General features: G+C 37.7%; 1 protein-coding gene across 5 annotated transcripts in view; it reads left to right on the forward strand.

Annotated features, from left to right (window-relative positions):
• The first annotated feature begins 4,810 nt into the window (after positions 1-4,810).
• LOC106060204 (pro-neuregulin-2, membrane-bound isoform-like) overlaps positions 4,811-25,118 on the forward strand; it is a 52,896-nt gene continuing 32,588 nt past the window's right edge. For 4 of the 5 annotated variants that reach the window (XM_056019089.1, XM_056019087.1, XM_056019090.1 and 1 more), the window contains exon 1: positions 4,811-6,228. In XM_056019089.1, coding sequence (XP_055875064.1) covers positions 5,781-6,228 — 448 coding nt within the window. In that variant the 5' untranslated portion in view covers positions 4,811-5,780. The remainder of the gene's footprint in view (positions 6,229-25,118) is intronic. The other variant, XM_056019091.1, reaches the window with a different exon arrangement.

Genomic DNA, 25,118 nt, shown 5'->3' on the forward strand with positions numbered 1-25,118 from the left:
ATGGTAGAACAACTTGTCTAGACGTCTAGATTATTAGTGCTGCTACAGGGATTGGACCTTGTCTATCATCGCGAGCCGTCGCGAACAAGTACGTCATAGCAGTTTTAAATACGCTGTCTGTAGGTACGTCAATCATTCATCCGGGCATCTTTTGATGTTCCATGGCGGGAAAGTAACAGCGCATAAGCCAGGAGGTGGAGCTTTTTTTTCTTGTTAGAACTAATTAGAAGAACGAACGTACCATCTTTTTTTTAAAATTTATACATTGTGTGTGTGTGTGTGTGTGTAAGTGTTGAGGAAGGGGGTAGGTGATGACGTACTGTTGAAGCTTTTAGTTGAACCCTAAGCTGGTAGTTGGACTCTTTACCAAAGAGCTGGGAGAAGGTTGGACTTCAACGGGATTACCCGAATCCCGAAGGAGTGACTTCTGCTTGTCGACATGCAGACGTCATGCTGGTTTTGGTGTTCAAATGGACTGAAGTGGAGAAATGAGATGATGTGTGTGTGTGTGGGGGGGGGGGGAATGAAACTCAAAAGTGGGCATTTTCGATGGCGGTGGTTGGGGCAACGATATTGGTGAGCACAAGAAAGTGGCTCTGAAAGGAGGACTTAGAGCACAGAGATATGAAAGTTGTATTTTTAAATCATGTGCCTCCAATCAGGTGTCGACACTTTGCGAGATGAGTCGTCTGCTAGAAACAATATATTCTCCTAAACAGCAGCAGAAGATTGTAAATCCTTTAAAGAAAAAAAAATCTAGTGAGTTGTTGAACTTGTAAAGACGCCAAGTAACAAGTCATAACTTTAAAAAGTTGTTTTTTTTTTAAAGTTAAAAACTCTTAGAATTGTATAGTGCTTAAGAAGAGTGCTTCACATTCAAGTGATAACTTTGTGCATCCTGGAACTTTGCTTCTCATATTGTAAGGCTGCGTAGACGTCATTTGTTGTACTTGTGTAATTTCATTCGCTTATAAATGTGGTAAACACATAAAAGAATAAAAGAGACAGAGTGATGTCACCAATGAGTCATCTAGGAGCAATACGGAGTCAAGGTTCAAGAATGAAATCTGGGTTTAAGCGTTTCCAACTACTAGGCCTTTACATCTGCTCTAGTATATTCATATATTCCCTAATTACATTCATATCTGTCCTTATTTAATCAAGTCTGCCCTACTTACATTCAAGTCTGCCCTACTTACAGCCAAGTCTGCCATATTAGATTCATGTCTCCCTTCTTATATCATTGTCTGACCAACGTACATTGTAGCCTGCCCTGGGGAATAATAGAGGGCGTGACGATGCCCCTCCCCCTTTTTACAAAGCGTATATCAACTCACTCTGTCAGGTAAAAAGTTGGAACATGCTTTTTCTTCTATTTCCCATATTCGGATCAAGTTAAAATTTTGCACAATTATTCATTAAACCTGACAAGATATGAATCGATTCGAAAAAATTAAACAATTAGTTAATTAATTGTTTGTGATTAATTATTTAAATGTTAAAATAAGGGTAATAAATGTTACTTAATGAGAGATGTATGTATATAAATATATATATATATATATGAATTTGTGTCCACTTACGCTTAGACACTCCCCCCCCCACCCCACTTCCCACTCTCGGATGAAATTGAAATTTTGTAAAATTATTCACAGGCGATAACAATACACGGATCAATCAAAAAATTAACCAATTGGTTAATCTTTTAGTACTAATTAATTAATTTTGTTTTATATAGCAGAAAGGGAGATAAACCGCGTAATGTTAAGATAAATGGCAGTACTTAGCGGTTCCTTCCCTTAGCTAAGCTTTGTTTTTTTAAAGTATTCTTTTTTTTTATCTATTGTTATTTTGTTTTTTCCTTTGGTTAAACTGCAAGAAAAACACTTTGTCTTGCTATTTGGACGTTCTGTGCAAGCAAGACTGAGACTCTACTTTTTTAATTAGGAACATTGTACTCTATATTTCAAGTTTCGGGGGGGAGGGGGAAGTGGAAGGATTTTAGATTTGGGGCCGAGGAACAAAATCATGTTGCACATTTTGTTAAGTAAGTCCTGCACTGAGACTCGACTCCTTTGTTACAACTATAAGAAAATAATTTTAAAAATGAAAAGTTTTGCTCTAATCGTTACAATGTTTATCATGTATATAATAAGTCAAGCCCCGAAATGCTCATTCTTTGCCATAAACACTGGCACACCGCTTATTCGCATTGTTTTGGTTAATAGAGCCTACACCACTGCTTTGCAATTAAACGGGTTCTCAATGACTATTACAGAACAGAATAGAAAGGGTGGAACAGATACAGCGGTAGGACATTCCTTTCGAAACGAAACTAATTAGTAACTTTCCTCGACAAAGGCAAATAAAGTACTTAATCATCTTTTTAAGTCTCTGCTGTAATTCAATCGAATCTAGTTATTAATTACACCAGCAGCTTATTCGGGTTGAATCCTTAATTACAGAATCTAATCTTATTTTACATTTGAAACCGGTTAATCGGACTGTCCGCTTATTAGAATTGTTCCGTATTTTCAACGTAAAACAATTTTTTCTTACATGATACAGACATTACTTCAAAAAAAAAAGATGATTTCGTCCTACGCGTCATGCATTTAGTCATGCATATTAACCAATGACTTAAATTCTGCCAAGTCACTGGTTTTCCTGGCTAACTCAGGCAACCCATTCCATGCTCTAATAGCGCAAGTGAAGAAAAAGCATTTGTACGAATTTGTCCTAGCATATGGAACGAAAAATGTATCATTATCTTTGTGTTTTTTTGAGTATTTTATTAAATTTTGTTTTTATATTTGATGATTTTGGTTCAGTGTTTTATGTATAATTGCTACATTACTTTAAAGTCTTCTGTCCTGAAGGCTTTCTAAATTTAGTGATTTTACTAAAGGTGTTACTGTAGTCAAATGTGAATATTCCTTTGTTATGAATCTCATTGCTCTATTTTGTGTATGTTCCAGTTTCTTAATGTTTTCTTAATGCTTATATATATATATATATATATATATATATATATATATATATATATATATATATATATATATATGATCCCTCGACAACTTGCTCGTTGGCCTAGTGATGAAGACATTTGTTAGTCTAACTAGGCCGTGTGACGTAGTGGATTTTTTCCCTTTGACGTCATATGGAATTATTCTTCAAATGAAATGCTAAAACAACTCGGTATAGTAATGTTTATTAAACCTCGTTATCTGACTCGTATTTTAAATAGACGTAATAGCTAGATTTAGATTTAATCTAGATTTTTTAAACTAGATTTAGATTTTGTTACAGTATATCTAGATTTTTAATACTGGATCTGGATTTATATTCTAATTAAAATAATTGTAGATTCTAAATCTAGAATTTCTAGGTCTAGTTTAGACTGATATAGACTAGATCAATATATACAATTTCAATTTCTAGACTTTAAATGTAGATTTTGATTTGTAAACGTCTAGATCAATATTGCAATGTTACAATATACTAAAACTAATTTACTTTTTTTTTAAATTTAATGTTGTATTTAGTGTATTGATAGGCTAGGCTTTTTTTTTTTCATAAATCTAATCTAAATTACATCTAAATTATTCCAAATATATATTTTAGATGTAGATCTAGTAGATATATATCTTTAGAGTGCGAAATCAGAAGTTTAGTTTAGGTAAATCTACATCTTTATTCTAGTTCCATTTGAATGAAAATGCCAATAGCTCTGTTGATAACTGTGCTGAGACATCGAAGTACAAGCACGATATCTGTTCTTTTCTTCTTTTTTTTTTTTTCAATTACACATCATGCTGAAAGATGATCTAAAATTGCTCGTCTGACATATTGTACATATCCGGTAGATGTCATGTCGTAATGTGTAATATATTTTTATTTCAATAATAGGCTATTAGTTTGTAATCAGTTTGTTATTAAGAGCAATGCCTAGTCGTCCGGTTAGCGTGCTGATGGGTTTATCTCAACGGTCTCGGGTTCATACCCTGCTCGCTGCCATCCTCCGTCGTCCAGGGAGAAGTTAATTATTTTTAACTTAGAAGGAACATCCGAAACATGTATAGCAGAAGGGAAAAAAAAACACTTTTTTTTTACAACGGCAAATGAAACTTTGAAACATTATTACTTATGACCATCAAAATTAAATCATGTCTTGAATATTCCTTGCAAATATGCGGATCCGATAGGGATCCGACACCGGTGGGGGCCGCCTCTGAGTTTGTGTGATAACATAAACTCTCTTTGTAATCTTGTTATTGTTACCTTAGGTGAATTTTTTATTTAAAATATTTTCTACACATTTTTAAAATTGTGACTTTTTTTATTTACGTTTTCTCTCTTCGGATTATTTCTATTTTATTTTTTTTTTATTTTTTTTAGATCTCATTTACATTTCCGTTATTGCTAACGAGGTCTTTCTTTACATCCGTTGACTGTCAACATCATTTTTATTTATGATACTGGTACCGCACGATTAGGAAGCCGCCTAAAAAAAATACTTAGCTAATTGATTCTCTATGCCTATGGTACATTCATTTTTTTTTTTAAATCAATTATCCATAGAGCATAAACGTCTCCTTCTCCCGTTGTGTTATCTTATCACTTCCTAAGTCAATGGGCTCTCCAAGTGTAACATCTCTAGCTCAATATATATATGCATAAAGTGTTATGCGTTAGGGACATTGTTACTCCCTAATGAGATAACACCGTCTCGGCGCCTCTAGTGTCATCAACAACCAGCATAGCTGATCCCAACAAAAAAAGTGAGAGCGTTCTTTCAAGTCACAGCAACCCCCGGTGACGATCTCCCGTGACTAGACGAAAGCAGAGGAAAAAAGTGTACTATTTGATTTGATCCCGAACGGGCAGGGCTGTGTGTGTGATCTGGTAAAGTAACTCTAGCGCCGCTAAGCGGCCTTACAGCACGCGTTACTGGCCCGCCACGTTACAACCTAACCGGTAGCTTCTTGGGTCGGCACTAGATCTTAAATAGTGTTCCGCATTGATCGAACCTTGACCAAGACTGCGGGTCTAGTAGTTTATTATGTTGTGTTGTTTTTTTATATTCATTTCTTCGTGACTACTTCGTCAGGAAGTTGGATTAACATTGAGTTGTCAATGAAATAGCGGGAACAAGGATAAAGTTGTTCCTAGTTGAGTCCGTTCGAAGTTTAACAAGTGTTAGGGGAAAAGCGTGCTTGACGACAATAGAAAAGAGTAGCGTATCCAAGTTGAAAGTTCAAGGACTTGTGTTATCCTAACTTGCCGTGGTTTACACTCTACAGACCTCACACCATATCTTAGGGTAGTATTCTAAAAGGTTAGAATCTACATAGGTCTTTACAAATAAAAAAAAATTAGCTAATACAATAGTTGTTCGAAGATCGCGATTCATTTGTTAGGATCAACAGGTGCATTTCTTCGTTCTGCGCTCTGGGGCCAATGTATGTTTCACTCTTATTTATTCACGTCTGCGAAGACGTTTCACTAATGACGTAAAGAAGGACGTGTTGTTCTAACAATGGGTCATCCACAGTTTGTAACTAGCAGAAGTCGTGTGTCAACAGTTTGTGGTTTCTGCAACCTTTTCTACAACCTCACTACTCCGGTAACTTAACCCGTTCAACACTCAGTTTTGTAACACCTCAAGCTGCGTTTGAAATTCTGTGGCTCGTGAATATCTACACACCCCCCGACTTCGCGGTGTTTCTGTTCACTTCAAGATTTTGGAGCTCGAGATTATCCCCCGCCAACAGTCCACGATGCGTTGGTTTCGGATTCGATTAGTGATTCTAGGCATCATTCTGTCCGTTGTCCATGTGGTAAACGGCAACTGCAAACAAAGTACAAAACAAGTGGCCCACCACACCAAAACATCGGACGTGGTCATTGAGGCCAAAGTGATGACCATGACCGAGGCCGGAGACGCCGGCCAGGATAAAGTAAATTACAACGTGTCTATTCAGTTAAAGAAAGATTTCTATAAAGGCGATGCCCTCTTCAAAAAGCACTGGAAAAAGAATAAGCTAAACTTAAGGATATTTTCCCCCAAATCCCAGACCAAGTGTTTGACCAGTGTCCAGATCAATAAAAGCTATATATTCTTCCTGTTGGATAACGGTGATAAAAGTGGATTACATTTTGAGCTAGGCGCCGCCCCTGTGAAAAAATCCAAGGGCGTTACCAAGGCGGTCACACAAAATTTATCAAGTAAGTTAATTTTGTTAGATTGTGTTACTATGTTGTGCGTGGTATTTATGTTTCAAGTTTTTTTTGTGTGTGGTTTTAAAGCCTTTTTAAAAATAGTTTTTAAACATGTGAACATATAGATCTGGTAGGCTTTGGATTTCATACTATGACCTACTTGTATGGCATTCAAACCTCTCGTGTGAGTTGATGAAACCTCCCATATATGAGTCGATCACCCCCCCCCCTCCCATTAAGGTGTTCAAACCCCCATGTGAGTTTGTAATCAAAGCTGAGCATAATTTCATTTTGTATCGAAATGCAGAAGAGCGCAGTTCCAATTTTGTTTTTATGTAGAAGAAAATGGCCCAAATCACATTCTCCATATACACGAAGATGATAATATTGTTCAGACCTTGCCTTGGTAAACGGATTACATTCGGGGCATGAGCTGGGGGTGGGCCCGGTTCGGCCACGTTTTACCAAGAGGTAACTTGTAAATATTGTAAATGTCAATATGAGACATCTTGGAATGTGTTCATTAAAGGCAGTTGAGGTGCTTTACAGTGAAGCGTTCCTTGTACATCTTTTTTACTCCAATGCAAATACGCTATGTACACATTTCACTAAGAAACATGCAGACATGTGTACATTTGTACAGAGACCCACACAGAACGTACAACGATAGTGGATGAGAAGTCACCCCCCGCGATGGTTTGAGCCCCACTGACTAGAACTAGATCGAGTCCTGGACATGGGAGACCAGATGGGGTTTATTTACATTCACGGCCGCACAACTTGTTTCCAAGCCAAACTTCACAACAATACCGTACGGTCCAAGTTGAGTGGTCTGCACTTGGTCCCCTCCCCCCCCCCCCACCCCGATACAGCTACCGAATCTGCTCTAAAGACCACTTAATAGTTAAAAACCAACCACTTTAAAAAGAGTTTCGCTTTTTGCACTCTCGTGACGTGCCACACATTTTTTTGTTGTTATCTGGAGTGAAATAGCAACACGTTACATAATCTTGTTCCATTGTGACCCGTACTTTTAACAACTGTACAGCTTAGCCATCAACCCCCTCCCTCCGCCCCCCCCCCTGTGGCTCCAAGCTATTGGGAGGGAAAGTGGACTTTGGAATACTGAATCTCTGTTAATTCCCCAAATGGAGGAAACAGATTTCTTTTATCGTTGTACTTATGTTTAGGTAAAGAACTTGCGAGACCCTTTTCAAACCCAGGGCCTGTGTTCAAGTACTGTTCACTAAGTTTTTCAGTACTGCCCACTAAGTATTCCACTAAGTATTTCAGTACTGCCCACTAAGCCGTTGAAACAAAACGTCACTGGACCACTTAGTCAATGCCTAGTAACTACAAGGTGAGCTTAGCTATAGCTGACTTTTAACTATTGTTCTTTTATCGTGGCATTGGGCACTTCGAGTACGTCTTTTATAGGATGGGTTTTAAAACCCAGTCTTTGGGCGTGTAAATGTTTCTCTGAATTCAAGCACGTTAGTTTGTAGACGATAAACCATAGACACCCATTTGTAGCAGGGCACTTGTATTGATTTCTAAAGCTGTTTACAATAGGAATCATCTGACCCTGACATTGGCTTTAATTTCTGATGTGTGCATATTACAGCTAGAGACTAGACTAGGAAGACTTTTGTTGTCAGAAGTAGGCCGTCATTAATAGCTACATAATGCACATTGTAGGTCGGTAACAATCTCTCAGCATATATAATAGAGATTTTAATCATAAAAAAAAAGAAAATCACTTGATAACGCACAAGTGAAAACACGAGGCTAAACCAGGCCCACATCAATACACGCATGTCTTTGAAATGGTTGGCTGCCTGGTCGTGTGGAATACGCTCTGGACTGTCGTTTCGACGACTCCGGGTTCGAACCCTGCCTGCAGCCATCCCCCGCCGTGATGCGGTGAGTTTGGGCTAGGGTGTAATAATATTTAATTCTGAAGAAACATCTGAAACATGTAAAACACAAAATGTTCTACTAAACATGCATGATACAAAGATAAACATGCATGATACAAAGATAAACATGCATCTTATAATTTTACTAACTGATAGCTACCGGCCTGTCAGAACTTGGTGGACCTTGCACCCAACTCGGAAAGGTAGAGGAAAAGGAAAGCTAGTTTCGGAATCTGAGGTCAAACATGTAAACATTAGTTGACCTCTCTTAAACAAAGGGCTGGAAGGATAAAACTTTGCTAGCCCCTTGAAACGATAAAGTCGACACCCACCTGGTTGTTTACCAGATACCTTTGACAAGTTCGCCTTCTCTGGTTGTGGCCACTGGAAACGGGGGTGGTGAGACAATTACGTCAGAGCGTTTGTCCTCAGACTGTAGTTATTTAACAGGATGGGGAGAGAGGAGGGTCTGACGATCGCGTATCCGCTGTCGTCACATTCTGGCCTGGCCGAGCCAATGACATGCCAAGTACACACTTCTCTACGGGATTGACACAACATGATATGTAGGAACACTGTCGAGTTTTATGACTTTGAGTTGACGTCTATTGACGTTTGATAGTAATGCGCCTCTCTTGGCGTTTAATCACTCCATTCTTCTGACCCACGATATGTAGGCTAATAAACTGTTAACTAATCATATTCAACATGTATATAAAGGTAACAATGAATTTTATATAATGTATAATATCCAGTCAGAGTGAAATAAAGATAAGCTGAGTATTTAGAAATATACTTGGTATTTATAAATATTTAGAGCGGGGTTGGGGGGGGGCATTCTCTCCGCCCCCTTAGAATCGACTCTGCACCTACCATAGAACGAACACAGAAGCCGGATAGACGTTCACAGCCCAAGTAACATGTAGGGACAATTGTTTGGAAATCAAAATGTTAAACTATACAACACATGTTGAATTTTGTTTGTTGTATATTTATGTTGTATATTGACAAATTCGAGGTGTATTTGTTTCAGAGTTGTATATTATAGGCTACTTTTGAGTTTAAATAGTTTTCCATTAAAGACATTTCTTCTTCCTCCACCCCCCCCCTATTTTTTTTATCCATTCTGTTATGGACATGCCCCCCCCACCACCTCGAGTCACCGACTCAATGGTATAACATTTCTTTTATTGTCTTGTTCTCCAATCACCCCATTATAATCTCTTTATATTGTAATAAGACTTGTGATATTTAGACACTATCTCCTCAAAAGATATTGTTACATTGTTACCCTGGAATGCTGTTTACCTTTTATTTACCGTAACTAGCTAATTAAATTTCCTCAAGTAATTCCACGTCTTCCCCTCCCCCCCTCCCCTACGACCTGACAGTGTGGCCGTTGGATCGTGTTCTTGTCAGACATGACGTACGCACCTTGCGTCTGTGTTGCAGTTATAAATCTTGGAAGTCACACGGGACGTAGGGGGGGGGGGACATAACACTGGGAAGAGGCGTAGCGTAACCCCATTCACAGGCAAGCCTTATCAATCAGATCACTAGGACAGAAAGTAGGCGGGGAGGGAGAGAGAGAGATGTGTACCTGGACTATCACACCACGACTTTCCATGGGTCATTCTCAAGTAGCTACCTAGGTAGTTGGAATCACAACGGGACCTATATATAAACTAATAACCACTTGCGTAGAAGGGGTTCAATGCTCCGGGGACTATGACTAACAGGGACATTTTGAAACGACAGTCATTTATGACTTTTAAGTACACCTACAAGTATTGAGTGTCATTACAATAGTACGATTGCTCCTTCTTTCCTAGTGTCTTTAGAGCATGGAACGGCTTGCCTGAATAAGCCAGGAAAACCAATGACTTAGCAGAGTTTTAAATCTCTAATTAACATGCTCTGATAGACTGAAACGTGAATACTCATATAGAAGGAACGTCTATAATCGATAAGATAAGATGTCAATGAAAAATTGTTTGTAAGAAGCCGTAACCAGAGTAGAATGACTTTATTAATTGTAAAAGGTGCACAGTTCTTTGAAATACTGATACAGATTTACCCAATATTTAAAAAAACAAATTACAGTAAAATGTATAGTTTCTTAAATGGGAGCACCTTATTCTTGAACCCTGACCTACTGGTGCATCGCCACTGCTAATAATTGTATGCCCTATGTGTTAAATCTGTTGGTTATCCCAGTGTATGTTCCCTCCCCCCTTTATGTACATTGAGTGTATGTTCCGCCCCTTGCATATTGAGCATGCTGTTGGTGCATTTAAGTGTGTGTGTGTGTATGTGTGTAAGTCGGTGTTGAGGGCTGCTACTAGCACGCTCTGGCACCCTTGGAGATTTATTTTTCTACTCGCCTGGACATGCATGTGGCGCCCTAACCCTGATTTCCACTTTGTTCCTTGCACTGTGTGGGCAGAGGTTGTGGTTAGTGCAGTCAGCAATGATATGTGTGTGTGTGGGGGGGAACTACACACCTGATTCTACACACCTACACCTCCTAAGTAGAGTCATTCTTTCTTCTACCGTTGCACCAGTGTCTAGCCCTGTGTAACGCCTGTATATAAGATCTAGTCTCTGTATGTGTTGACCTTCGTATGAAGCCCAGTACACTCTGCACATAAAAGGAAAAGAAATGGCACATTATTTTCTTTATGTGCTGTGTGACAGCACACTTCATTCTGAGTACACATATGCACTAGCTGTGTTCCGTGTAATGCGATCAAGGTCCATATCTCATAACTGTACAGAGAAGGTGGTGTAGTTATGATTTATTCATATTGTTGTCATCACAACTTATTCAATAGTATTCAATATTAAATATACTTATTTAAAAAAACGCACATAGTCCATTATAAGCTAGAGTTAACAGCATTTTTTTATTTTATGCCATAGTTGCCAGACTACAATACAGTGTTAACTTAATTTTTACTGCCAGTAAAAGTATGCCTATAATCCGAATAAAAAAAAATATGACGAAAGAGTAAAGTGTTAATCTTTTATTCCTTCTCTCTCTCTTTCTCTCTCTCTCTCTCTCTCGCTGCTGTGTGCTATTTCACTTGATCTCCCCCCCCCCCTATTAAAAAACAACAACAACAACTAAAAATAGTAGATAGCTGTTTGAATAAATCTATGCATTGAAATATGTTCTAATCTATTGTGGACACATTGTGTCTTGGCGACTAGCAAGGTGTGGGGTTACTTTGTCTTTATATATTATCATTTCTATTCCACGTGTCCCTAAGCTGCTTGTCACGTGATATATCTGTGTGGTGTACCGTTTCAAGTCAGTTTTGTTATTCACACGTGTAGACTCGATACTTCAAGTCTTAAGGTATATCTTCCACTGGTCTCCTCTTTCTATGAGCTTATACAAGTAAACAAGTCGACTCGAGGTCATTCGTTATAGATTGACTGAACACTTGACGTGCAAGGTTACAACCGAGGGCAGTTTAGACCAATAGCTCGTTGTTACGTCGTACAGACCTGTGAGGAGGCGACAAGCTATTGGTCTAAGCTGCCCACAGGTCGTGACGTTGCAGGTCAGTGTTCAGGCCATCTATAACTATTGGTCCACTCCCTATGTGTCTTAAACAAGACGAGTCTCACTTTACTCGATATGGGGGTCTTATGACGTGTCCCATTCTATTCTATTTATTAGCATGTACATGCCGTGCATTGACGCAGTGCTATCCTGCCATTGACGCAGTGCTATCCTGCCATTGACACAGTGCTATCCTGCCATTGACGCAGTGCTATCCTGCCATTGACGCACTGCTATACTGCTATTGACGCACTGCTATACTGCTATTGATGCAGTGCTAATACTGCTATTGACGCAGTGCTATCCTGCCATTGACGCAGTGCTGTCCTGTCATTGACGCTGTGCTATCCTGCCATTGGCCCTATGTTCCATGAGGAAGCCAAAGGAATGATGATGATGATGATCCTGCCATTGACACAGTGCTATCCTGCCATTGACCCAGTGCTACCTGCCATTGACACAGTGCTATACTGCAATTGGCGCAGTACTATCCTGCCATTGACACAGTGCTATCCTGCCATTGACACAGTGCTATACTGCAATTGGCGCAGTAATATCCTGCCATTGACGCAACGCTCTTCAAAACGTATGTTCAGAGTGTTAGATGAAGCTGGCGAAAGTTTCCATAGGCCTTTTTTTTCTTTCTCGGTAATGTGTCCTATCAAGGACCCCATTCCGAAAAAGACCTAATACCCCTGTGCAATAGCATTCCTACTTTGATCTTAAATGTTAGGACTATATTACCTCGTGATAAAAAGATATATAAACGGAATGTGCTTAAAGGTTTAAATACTTTTTTTGTTTACTAATCTTTTTTATGAGTTTTTAAACTCGTAACTACAAGCTTTTTTTTTTTAACTTAAACACTCCCAAATCTTTAAATCTAAAAATAACTGCAATCAAATCTCGACAGAACAAGGAAGAGAAGGGGGGGGGGGGTGAAGCTGTTTTTGCTGGATGTGGTTCCTGTCCGCCTAAAACTAGGATTTTCTCTTTCACCCCCACCCCCTATTTCTGCTTCTTTCCCCAGTACATCAAAAAGCGCAAGTCATTGATTTCTTCCTGAAGCAGACACCAGACGACAAAAGGTCGCTGACATTCTCCAACAGACTAAGCATCAAAAGATGGATTGTACTTCTAGATCTAGATCTAAATGAAACAAAAAAAAATTATCTCGGGTAATAGATTGTGCTGAAAATTCGATTTAAATATACACTCAATGCTTTTACACACACGCACATACACACTTTGATGCTTACTCGTAGACCTAGATATAATGAGACTTAATTCTGTTTGGTAGTGAATTGTGCAACTCTGGTGGATGTAGGCTATGTGTACGTATGCTTGATAATTGGTTAAATCTTGACTTCTTTTTGACGCCTCGTCTACACATTAACTTTAAGTTTTTGGATTTACTGATGGGATAATTACTTACTCTCTCTCTCTCTCTCTCTCTCTCTCTCTCTCTCTCTCACTCACACACACACACACACACACACACACGATTCATTTTATAATGTGTCTTGCGAAATAATATTTCCTATCCCATCAGTATTGAGGGAAGAAATGTAATGGCCAGCACCCATGCATATATTCTATCCTCCATGCTAAACCATCTTTTATTAAATTTTCTGTCTGTCTCTGTCTGTCTGCCTGTCTCTCTCTCTCTCCATTTCTTCGTTCTCCTCTGGATAAGGGATAGTGTAAACTAACTAACCCTAGATATCTGAGGTGAACTGTACAGTTTCCAAGATTGAGTTCTCTCTTATGTAATCTTAGCTTAAGTCCAGGGAACCAGTGTTCTGGGAACTTATGTCCAGGGAACCAGTGTTTCCATTATGCCTTCTTATAGAACAGACAGATCATAGAAGTCTGAAGATCTTTTCTCAAACATTTTAAATCTGAACACCATTTCTGCCTATTTATTGCGTTGCTTAGCTACCAAAGTATCACTTAGCCATGATCCACTCGTAAAAGTCTACCCATGCAACTTGTTTTGATGTCAGAAACACCAGAAATGAAAACAACTAGATCTCTAGTTCGACTATCTCTAGTTCGACTATCTCTAGTTCGACTATCTTTAGTTCGACTATCTTTAGTTCGACTATCTTTAGTTCGACTATCTTTAGTTCGACTATCTCTAGTTCGACTATCTCTAGTTCGACTATCTTTAGTTCGACTATCTCTAGTTCGACTATCTCTAGTTCGACTATCTTTAGTTCGACTATCTCTAGTTCGACTATCTTTAGTTCGACTATCTCTAGTTCGACTATCTCTAGTTCGACTATCTTTAGTTCGACTATCTTTAGTTCGACTATCTCTAGTTCGACTATCTTTAGTTCGACTATCTCTAGTTCGACTATCTTTAGTTCGACTATCTCTAGTTCGACTATCTTTAGTTCGACTATCTCTAGTTCGACTATCTTTAGTTCGACTATCTTTAGTTCGACTATCTCTAGTTCGACTATCTCTAGTTCGACTATCTCTAGTTCGACTATCTTTAGTTCGACTATCTTTAGTTCGACTATCTTTAGTTCGACTATCTTTAGTTCGACTATCTCTAGTTCGACTATCTTTAGTTCGACTATCTTTAGTTCGACTCTCTAGTTCGACTATCTTTAGTTCGACTATCTTTAGTTCGACTATCTTTAGTTCGACTATCTTTAGTTCGACTATCTTTAGTTCGACTATCTCTAGTTCGACTATCTCTAGTTCGACTATCTCTAGTTCGACTATCTCTAGTTCGACTATCTCTAGTTCGACTATCTCTAGTTCGACTATCTCTAGTTCGACTATCTCTCGTGTTTGTACTCACCATTCAACATGAATCGAAAGATTCTTCAGATACTCCGAGTGCACCGAGGCTTAGTAAGGCTTGATAGTTTGCTGAGTCCAAACTGTTCGCGAAGTCTTTTACTTGTCCTACATCGAGGCTGTAAATTTTTAGTCCTCCTTCAAGATTGTACTGTCTAGATCTGAGGAGTACATCTACTGAATATTTTGAAGTGATTTTTTTTTTAAAGCAATACAAATGCAAACTCTTCTTTAACATTTTAAGTATAGTCCATATATTTTAGTTAAACGTCTTAAACACATTTTTGTTTCGCTGTTTTTGCTGTTGTAAATATACCAATGAGTATCGACCTATTTTTAAAGTTGAGCATAACCCTAGGACATTCAAGTTATGAGATGCATAGGACTTAGGTCTAGCTCGTTTTTGAGTGACCTTCCATTAGTCGTAGAGTTTCTAAAATTACGCCAAGTACTGACAGTAAAAGTGCATCGAGCGCCTAATAGTCACAGTGCACTGAGTACTGAAGGGGACTATTCAAAGAGTTTTGATAGCGAAAGTGCACCGACTACTAGCGGTTAAAATACAAATAGTACTGACAGTGAAAGTTCACTGAGTACTGACAGTGAAAGTGCATCGAGTGCTTATAATCAAAGTGCACTGAGTACTGAAGGTGAATATTCAAAGAGTCCTGACAGTGAAAATTCAAAGTGTATTGATAATGAAATTGCACCGAGTACTGACGGTTAAAATACAATTAGTACTGGCAGTGAAAGTGCACTGAGTACTAACACTGAAAGCGCACTGAGTACTGGTGGTGAACATGCAAACAGTACAGACTATAAAAGTGCCGTGAGAGGGCCTAGTACTGACGGTGCAGGTGCAAAGAGTAATGACATTGAAAGTGCATCATTGAATTGCGAATACATTGTTTTTCGGTGAACCCACCAGAGAACAACATGCATTGATTTGGGGCCACACCGATTCTTTAACATTGTATTGGTAACTGTCCTCCTAGATTTGAAAAGTTGGCCAAGAATCATTATTTCTATTTCGGTTTGAAGGAACACAAAAATCTGGGTGAAGTTTACCGAGACTGGTATCGATTCTGCGTGACTGAAGTAGAGAACAGGAATTGACTGACGTGACTACAATTTTCTTGAAGACCTTGGGGGGTCTATAACACATATGGCACAGTAGAACTTGACCTACTCGTGTAATCAAACTTTGAGGTTGTCACGTGGTCCGGAGTCATGAGTACTTTGATTCGTTAGGAAATTCTCCAAGTGACTGGATCTTACCACACGATGATTAAGTGAATTCAAGAGAATCAACACATGGAAGGAACCATTCCAAACAGTTGTCATAAAATACGAATTAAAGACCTCCCCTCCCAAAGTTAACCTTCTTCCCCTATTTTGTTTTTTTTTTTAATATAAATGCGATTTTTCAAAAACAAAATAGTGACAATTTTGGTCTGAAATGTACTACAGATAGGAAATTCTGTAATGTATCTAAATATAGTTGGTAAATAAAAAAAAATTAATGTAGCTTTAAAAAAGAACATGTTAATCAAAAAAAGTATCATTATTAAACACATTTATCTTGAACATTTTAACATACAAACAGGGACATACAGTGTATACAATTTACAGTGAATAAAAAATTTAAAGTCTCCAGGACTTGTGACCGAAACATGTGATTGTTTTGAATTATTTGATACCAGCAAGTGAAAGTAATCCTTCATTATTCACAAATATTGCTAAATATGTTAGGTTTAGTCCCCCTTATATAATTGTACACGTTATTTCTCCCACATCCATTCTCGTATCAAGTTGAAACTAAAAACAGTTATCCAGTGTACCTAACAAAAACATTCCAAAAGATTAAACAATTAGTTAATTTATTCTTTTGTTCGATATCGAAGAGGGAAAATAACTTCTACATAATTGAGAAATATAGTTGTGTGTGCGGAGTTCATCCCCTTAGATAAGTTTTTTTTTTTTAACCCTTTAAACGCGTGTCGTAGATTAGCCTCTAAACATTAGAATTGTAATTCCATTTTGCATGCACTCATTGTAAAACAGCTCAGCACTTTAAGGGTTAAAGGATTATTTATATATATATATATATATATTTTTTTTTTTTTTTTTGACGTTTTAACATTTCTACTTGCCACTAAATATACCAAAAAAAAAAATGTAAAAAAAAATTAAACGAGCCACGGCCACCCGAGTCGGTTTCTTGATTTCACTGGCAGACCTGGCTGTAGGCTATGGCTTTTTGGTGTATATATATATTTTTCTTTTTATGAACCTTCGCCTTTTGCCAGCTCCCCGCTCTCTCCCCTCCGAGCTAGACGTGCGTAGCTGAACATAAAACCAGGTCGTCGGAACCAGAACTGGGTTATCCTCAATGAAATCCTGGTAATTAACGTAAGGTGTAATTACACCACCTTCCACAATTACACCACCTTCCACAAATGTGTCTGCTGAGATGTTGAGCACATCGGTGGGGGGGGGGGATGATGCCAGCACCGCACGTTCCACCTTCCTGTTGTGCAGTCTGTGATATTTTTGTTTGTTTGAAAGCTTATGATTAATGAATCCAATCCAGCACTAACAACGAATTGCAGAAAATAATATCAGTCTTAGAATTTCAAAGATTAACAGCGCTGTTCATTGATAATTGTATAAGATATTTGCTGTTCACTAATCATTGTATAAAAAAAAAAAACTTAAGGACACCAAAAATATATGAATGAAAATTAAATCTCATTATATATTTGGTAATGGAGGATGAGTGTTAAAGCTCTTGGTTTCTGAATCTGAGGGTCCCGGGTTTAAATCCCAGTGAAGACTTGGATTTTTAATTTTGGGATCTTAATGGCACCTCTGAGTCCCCCAAGTTTTAATGGGCACCTGACATTAGTTGAGGAAAAGTGCGCCGGACACATGACATCCTCGTTAACTGTGGGCCACAGAAACAGATGACCTTTACCCCTATAAACCGCAGAACTTATGGGGAACTTAACTTTATATATTTGATCTGATATTACAGCGCTTATATTTAGCCTACTTTCTGTGTCTTTCTTGTGTTTATCTTACATCATCGTCTAAACTTTTGCATACAAGCTCATGCTGAATGAGAACACACGAATCACTAATAAAAAATCAAACAAATACTTAGTCAATTCGTTGTAATTACTATTTCGTTTTTATATAGAAAATGTTCTATGCAAAAGGGGAGATGGGCGTTGTGTAGAAAATGATGCGATTGGAATTGATAGAAATCTAGATCAAACTAAGATAACTAAATGTTAAAGTAAAGCTTATATCCAAGACGGTCTGCACGAGATGCGGAAGAATATGCAACTGGGTTTGAGTAGTCACGCGAAACACCACACTCATCCATAATCTTCGGAATCGAAGACACGGCCATTATTATTAAATCAAAAAGCGTGTGTTTATTAACCAAAACCAATATTTATTATAAAGAATACTTAGTAATTGATTTGGTAATTAACAGAAATTACAAGTCCTGATTAATGTAGCCAGACACAATAAAAATACAAGTAAATCCCAAGTGTAACATCGCCTCATATTTAATGACAATGTCCACTTTACTCCCTTTCTGAAACTCACATCATCTCTACTGGTTATCTGGCTGTCTGGGAATGCCCACCACTGCTATACCCCTCACTTCGTCTGCTCTTTTCGTGTTACGCTCCTTAGAAAAGTGTTTCTCAAACTGTGGTCCCTAGGGGTCCACAAGACGACCGAATGGGGTCCGCAGAGCGATGTAAACTGTATACAATAAACAATACCTTAAAACTTTTTCCATTTACTGGTCCGTGAGCAAGCTTTGACTACCGGAGGGGTCCCCGGGTCAAAAAAAAGTTTGAGAACCTCTACATTAGAAGTTCATGGCACTTTAATTCGTGTTATTCTACTCTATATTCTTAGTATCTTAAACTCGGCATCTTTGGAATGCATTTTAAAAAGGCGTCAGAAATGGAAGAAAAGTTTGGTTTGGTTTTCTTAACAGCTATTGTGATAAAGTTTAGAATTTAAATTATAACATCATCAGATAGGCTTCTGTTTAATTCAACACTGTTTAATGTACAATGACTTTTTTTTTTTTTTTGTTTTTTTTTTTACCGGTTTTTGTTTTTCCATGTTTTTTGGTTTCTAAGTTGCTTTTTGTTGTTTTTTGTTTTGTTGTTATTTTTTTTTTTTTGTACTCTGCTCAACTCTTTGAGTTAAATTGTGACAACTGATATTAAAACTTGTCTTAAGCCTATTCAATAAAGTTAATTTCCACTGAAGTTTCCACTTCATTATTTCTTCGAGGCTGATGAACTGAATTGTCACCCCTCTCCCATAACCTGCTTAAATTCATTAAATGAACTCACAGCTGTATTGACCCAAACCCACAAATCTTGTTCTAAACAATACCAGAGGCTGAAGCGGTGTCAGCCAAAGGTGATCGCGGACTTCTACGACTGGCCATGAAATCTCCTTTCTCCACCCTGCCCTTAATGTTATTGTCTTATCACATTTCTCTTTCAGCGGCTAATCTATTTTCTGTTCCTTGGTTTATAAACAAGTAAGCAATGTTCCCCCTTCTTATCGAAGAATTAATTTAATTGTCTGCATCCAGCCTCGTGTCAATTACAGAGGCCAGTTCACTCTCTCAGGTCAGGTTCAGCTATTCTTTAAGAACTTTAGCCAAGAAACCAAAGTGCATACAACTGGAGCCGTTCTATTAATTGTACACAACCAGTGTAAGTACTCCGGCTCTCGTACAACGCTGCATACAACTGGAGCCGTTCTATTAGTTGTACCCAACCAGTGTAAGTTCCATGCTCAAATAGCTCTTGTTAATAAGAAGCATTTGTACAAATTTGTCCTAGCATATGGAACGACGAATGTGCTTTTATCTTTGTGTCTTTCTGAGTATTTTCATTAGGTTTTGTTTTTCTATTTGAAGCTTATGGTTCAGTGTTCTATGTATAATTGTTACGACTCCGAAGATTAATGTTCACAGAATTTCACGTGGCTACCCCTTCCCAGCTGCGACATACATATTTTGCCACACCCGGCGCAGATGTAACCGTTGCCTATCTGTGGTGGATTTAGGCTCTCTTTTTGACGTCTACGTCTGTCACAGAATTACTGTTCACACAACAAATATAAAAGTTACATATTGTTATCACGGTTGTACTATCACCATCTTTATATTAACTCATCTGATACTTTGAGATAAAAATATCCCCAAATCTGCCAAGTGAACCTATCGATTTCCCGTCTTATAATCCCGTCATAAGATTTCCGTCTCCCATCTGAATAGCCTCCCTTTAGTGTGAGTCCTTGTATTTATCATAAAAAAAAAAACTCTATATGAGCCTCTTTTTGAAAATGAAGTATTTTGATGTATGACGTATACGTCTATTATTAACTTTCCAACCTTGTCTCGTGTATCGAGTGACGATTTAATTACCTTACTTCGATTTTTATTGCTACTGAGTTTGTAAGGTAAAATACACATGTTTTTGAAGCTAGATTCATGTTTACACTACTCAGCAATATTTCGATAATCAAGTCTAGTTCTATCGTGGCTTTGTTTTGACTCGCTCTATCTGTTCTCTTTGTCAGACACAACAATGCTAGATCTAGTTTCACTTCTTGCTCTATAGTAAACTCTTGGTTTAGCGTCCTTGGGCTGGCAATCAATATCGCTGTATAAACACTCATTAGAGCCAACACAAATATCTCATTATATTAAAGCTAGTTCGAACTCTTATATTTTTTTTTTCATTTTTGAAGGTTGTTTAATGCACTCAGAGGCAGGTAGAGAAAGTAATATAGACTGGTCGTTGTGCTGACCGTATCGCACCCTCGTTAGTCCAGAAGTAGCATCAAGTTAGCCTAAAAAAGTTCCAGAGAAAGAATCGGACTGTACTTTATTTGAGTTGATATTTAGGATACGAGGAAAATTAAATTAAATTTTTGGCTTATTATCCATATCTCTTACACTATCTATCTATCTATCTATCTGTCTATCTATCTATCTATCTATCTATCTATCTATCTATCTATCTATCTATCTATCTATCTATCTATCTATCTGTCTGTCTGTCTGTCTGTCTGTCTGTCTGTCTGTCCGTCCGTCCGTCCGTCCGTCCATCCATCCATCCATCTGTCTGTCTGTATATCTATAGTGCACGTTTAAGACGTATCAGAGATGTTTATCTATGGCGGAAGAACTATAAATGGCAAGCTTTTTGGTGTATCCGGTGTACAGAATAAAATAAGAGTTAATTTTTAAAAAAATTATAGGATAATTTTTAAATTTCTTTTAGCACTGCAGAATCAGATTTTCTAAACTCTTTCGTTTGAAGCTTTTTTTTCAAGTTGGCAACAATGTAGCGTCCTTGACATTGTTGAGTTTCTCCAGAAAATGCCAGTTATGAATGATTTTAGAATTTATTAAAAAAAAGAAAACTTGAAATCCTAACTATTATGAAACGAAATAACAATGAAAACTGTAGTGAAGTGAACTCTGGCTGTGCCTACAAAAGGCGTAGCTAGATAGGGAGGAGGAGGGGGGGGGGTCAGATATCTTAATCTCTATTCAGCATCTCAACATGCTGATTTTTTTTTTCTCTTTAAGTTGCTTTAGCTCTAAGTACTCAAAAAAGGAGGCTTGGGCAGATGCATAGTCAAGTTTATATAGGCCCCTATATATAAAATAGTATTATTTTATATATATTTCTTATATTTCGGTATACTATTTCGGGTTACGAGATAACGAGAAAGTCATTAAAAAATGGACTCTTGATCTACCAAGTGCGAGCTTCCCCATGGCATTATTTTTTAGATGATTTTAGTTTCATTTTTTGTTGCTTCGCAGACGTTATTGCCCTTTACCACTGCCTACTAGGTTCTCTTATTTGTGTAATGTACGCTCTTTTTTTGATTCCGAACCGGAGACTGCGGAGAATCTCGGGTTCAAATCCTGGTGAAGATTTGGATTTTTAATTTTGGGATCTTCAACTTGAGCACCAATATACGAGCACTTTAAACGGCTGGGATTATATTGTCCTCGCATTTCGACAGAGTATTTGACTTTTCATCTTCGTTCTATTCTGTTTCGTCTGAGACCATTTATATGGTAATGAACTTCATGATTAATGTCTCATATCTCTCTACTGCTACTTTACTCTAAATCTATATTCACTAAAAAGTCGTCTACGGTAGAGGTTCAGTCTACTCTCAGAGGTCTAAACTGACCCATAACAATTTATTCCTATTTTTTCTTTCGTAAGTAACCCAGTAATTTATGAACCAGCACTAGACTTGATTATCTACGCATGCGTAATGTAACGCTTTCAGGATTCCCAGAAGAACCATTATATCGATTTTAAAGTGGAAGCTTGGCCTCTTTGTAAGAGGTAGAGCGATAGATCTAACTACCAGCCGTTAGGATATTTAGTCCAAAAAGATATATTACTGTCATCTTATAAGAGGTTAAACTCCCATCTTACCAAATGTATAACTCCCAGACAATAAGAGTTATAACTCACACACTATGGAACATATAACTCACACACTATGAAACATATAACTCACACACAATATGGCATAAAACTGTTATACAATAAAACATCTAACTCCCCCACACAATAAAGCATTATTGATATACACAAAAAGACCTATAACTCACACGCAATAATATAATTCACTCACAATATCTCACACAATATGACATATAACGCAAGCACGTGTAAGACATATAACTCTCACACAATAAAACATATAGCTCACACACAATTAGACATACAACTTCCTACTAATGAGACATATACCCCGCGCCTGTTAAGACACAGATCTACAACTCAACCATCTCTGTATTCCGCCGTTCCTTCAAAACTTCAGCTCAAAAAAAAAAAAAAAAGATTTCTTCGTACGTCTAACACTAGTGCCTGTAAAATCTACTTAGCGCGATTTCCAGATTTTTCGCTACGTGTAACGCCACAGGGTTACCTCACAGCGGGCGATCCTGGGAGGGCGAACCTGCGGATAGACAAAGGGGGCAGCCAGGAAGGTATACCCCCAGGTTGTGACCTGAAAATGAATCCAGAAACTAGGGCGACATAAGGCAGCGTTAAAAAAGATAAACTTAACTTGATGATGCCTGTGGGGTGCTCTCCCCGCTCCTTCCACCACCCATACCCCCCCCCCCCCTTGCGAAACTCCTCCCAGCCCGTCGCGTCTCAAATGTGTTCCTTAAGGCTTATTAGATTAGCTTAGCTATTTTTACGAGGTTACTACGTATGGTCGTAATATGAAATGAAATTAAACCTGCGTCTAATTTAGCACCAGATCGAGAAATGGGTTTCAATATAAACACGAGTCGACATTTAATTATAGTTGTTGTAATCATATTTAATATTTAAAACTTATCTGTCGTTGGGATAAATGCACAGAATTTACTTTTTTGATATATATTTTTTTTTGTTAATATATACATTCTAAAGTATGATTAAACCGTGTATACTCACCATCAAATCGACATGTTTTGTCTGGACGCCACAAAATTGAAACGTCATGCACAATTGCTTTAACCGCGAGCCTAGCAGACGTTTTAAAATGTAATGTATCAATCAGAAAGTAGTGTAGCGCTCTGGCTAAAGAAGTGGAAAAGAAACCAATAGCACTAATCATGGCCAGGGTTGGTCTTCGGCCACTGCAACCTATGCGGCCGCAGTGGGTCCCGCACTTTCATAGGCCCCGCGCGAATTCTAGGTGCAAATTATTAAATTAAACCATTTTAACTTATTATTAAAGGGTTCCTAGAATTCTCCTGAAATTACAAAATATACACACAAAAAAGTCATGAAAATCAGAAATTATTACAATCTCTTGAAAACTCATGCAAAACTCCTTAAAAACAGACAAAATTGTCATTTCTGGGTGTCATTCAATATGGAAAACGTCAATCCTACTTGCGATTAAGAAAAAAAAACAGCTTTGTCAGCTTCCATTTACTAAAAATTTTAACCAAAACAAGAAGTTCAAATACTTAATGTACTTTAATAGTCACTGGCATACAAATATAAATCTAAATATATCTCACATCTAAAAAAAAGCGATATTTTGCTAGTCGATGGTAAATCTAAAAGGCAGATCTGAATGTTTATCGGCTTTTTGTTGGAAAACTACTATCTACTGTAGATGGCTCGTAAAGTTAATGTGACAGTGATTTTCTACTTAGTAAAGTATGAATGAAATGCAAAGACGAATTTATTCTCTAATAGAAAATCTTAATTTTCACTAATTGTCCTTATCCCTACCTAGACAGGGCCCCGCGCAATCCGTTTCGCATGGGATTCCGCAATCTGTAGGACCGGCCCTGATCATGGTATATATTTGTTTATCTTTCTCACTGCCCGACTCCTGTTTTTTTTTTTTTTTTGTAGGAAATCTCAGCATTTGTGCTTTTCACTAACCTATTTCATCATGGGCATCCTTGGGCTCAATGCTTCTTTTCTTAGCCGCTTTTGTTGGCTTTCTGTCTCTCTCTGGCCTTTTTTTTTTAATTGAAAATTTTTCATATTTTACAAAAGTACATGTACTGCCCCCTTCCTCCGCTGTGTGCACATACTTTAGTGGCGTTATCTTCCCGGGATATAGATGTGTATTATAAAACTGGACTTGGTCTAATGGCTTATGAATGATTTACACACATCTGTGATTAATCACTACGTTAAATGGGAGACACAATAACATATGCTGGGGCGCCAACATCTCCAGCCCTTCTTTCCCGCCTTCTGTTCAGACGTGAATGATATTGTTTTCGCCGCTTGTTTCTGACTGTAAAATGTGTATCACACTATTTAAAAGTGGTTGGAGCGAGGTTGTCATGGCGACGTACTGGAACAAACCAACCCCTTATTGAAATAATGAAATCTGAAGTGGTCTCCCTTTCAATGTGCGTCTAATTATTGCATATCTTATCCTGATACTTTCCCTTCTTCTCGTTTGATCTACTCTTCTCGCGTTACACAGACTCTACAACATAGATGTAACACGACTCAAGAACAGCTTCTTTTAAATGAACATATAGTTCGTATGTGGGTTACATGTCCGATGAGATTCCCGCCAAAAAAATAAATAAATAAAAAATGGAATGCTTTTGAACTTTGTCGTTTTATTTATTTTTTTATATCTTCAAACCACTAAAATATAAGTAAACAATATTTATAGTCTCCTGACCTTTCGTCTTTAAGCATTTGTTATATATTCTTCAAAGTTGAAAAGAAACAGAAAAATGAGTTTCATTCGTTTTTCTTCGTATTTTACCCTTTTTTTGTGTACAATTAAAAAAAAACCGTAGACATGAAGATATGCCTAGAAAAATTATCTGTTATCCATTTATGTCTCCAGTAACCATAACCGTATCTCTTATAATGAATGCCTTTGTAAACCGGCCGTCTTATTCCCCTTCACTCTTATTTAATTACTTCTCAAAGATTTTGCGATAAGTTGAGATGACACAAATATGACTGCAGATATAGATTTAGAAATAAAAGTTCTCATCTCATGATGGA

Source organism: Biomphalaria glabrata, chromosome 2, assembly GCF_947242115.1.
Source record: "Biomphalaria glabrata chromosome 2, xgBioGlab47.1, whole genome shotgun sequence".
NCBI classification, from domain to species: domain Eukaryota; kingdom Metazoa; phylum Mollusca; class Gastropoda; family Planorbidae; genus Biomphalaria; species Biomphalaria glabrata.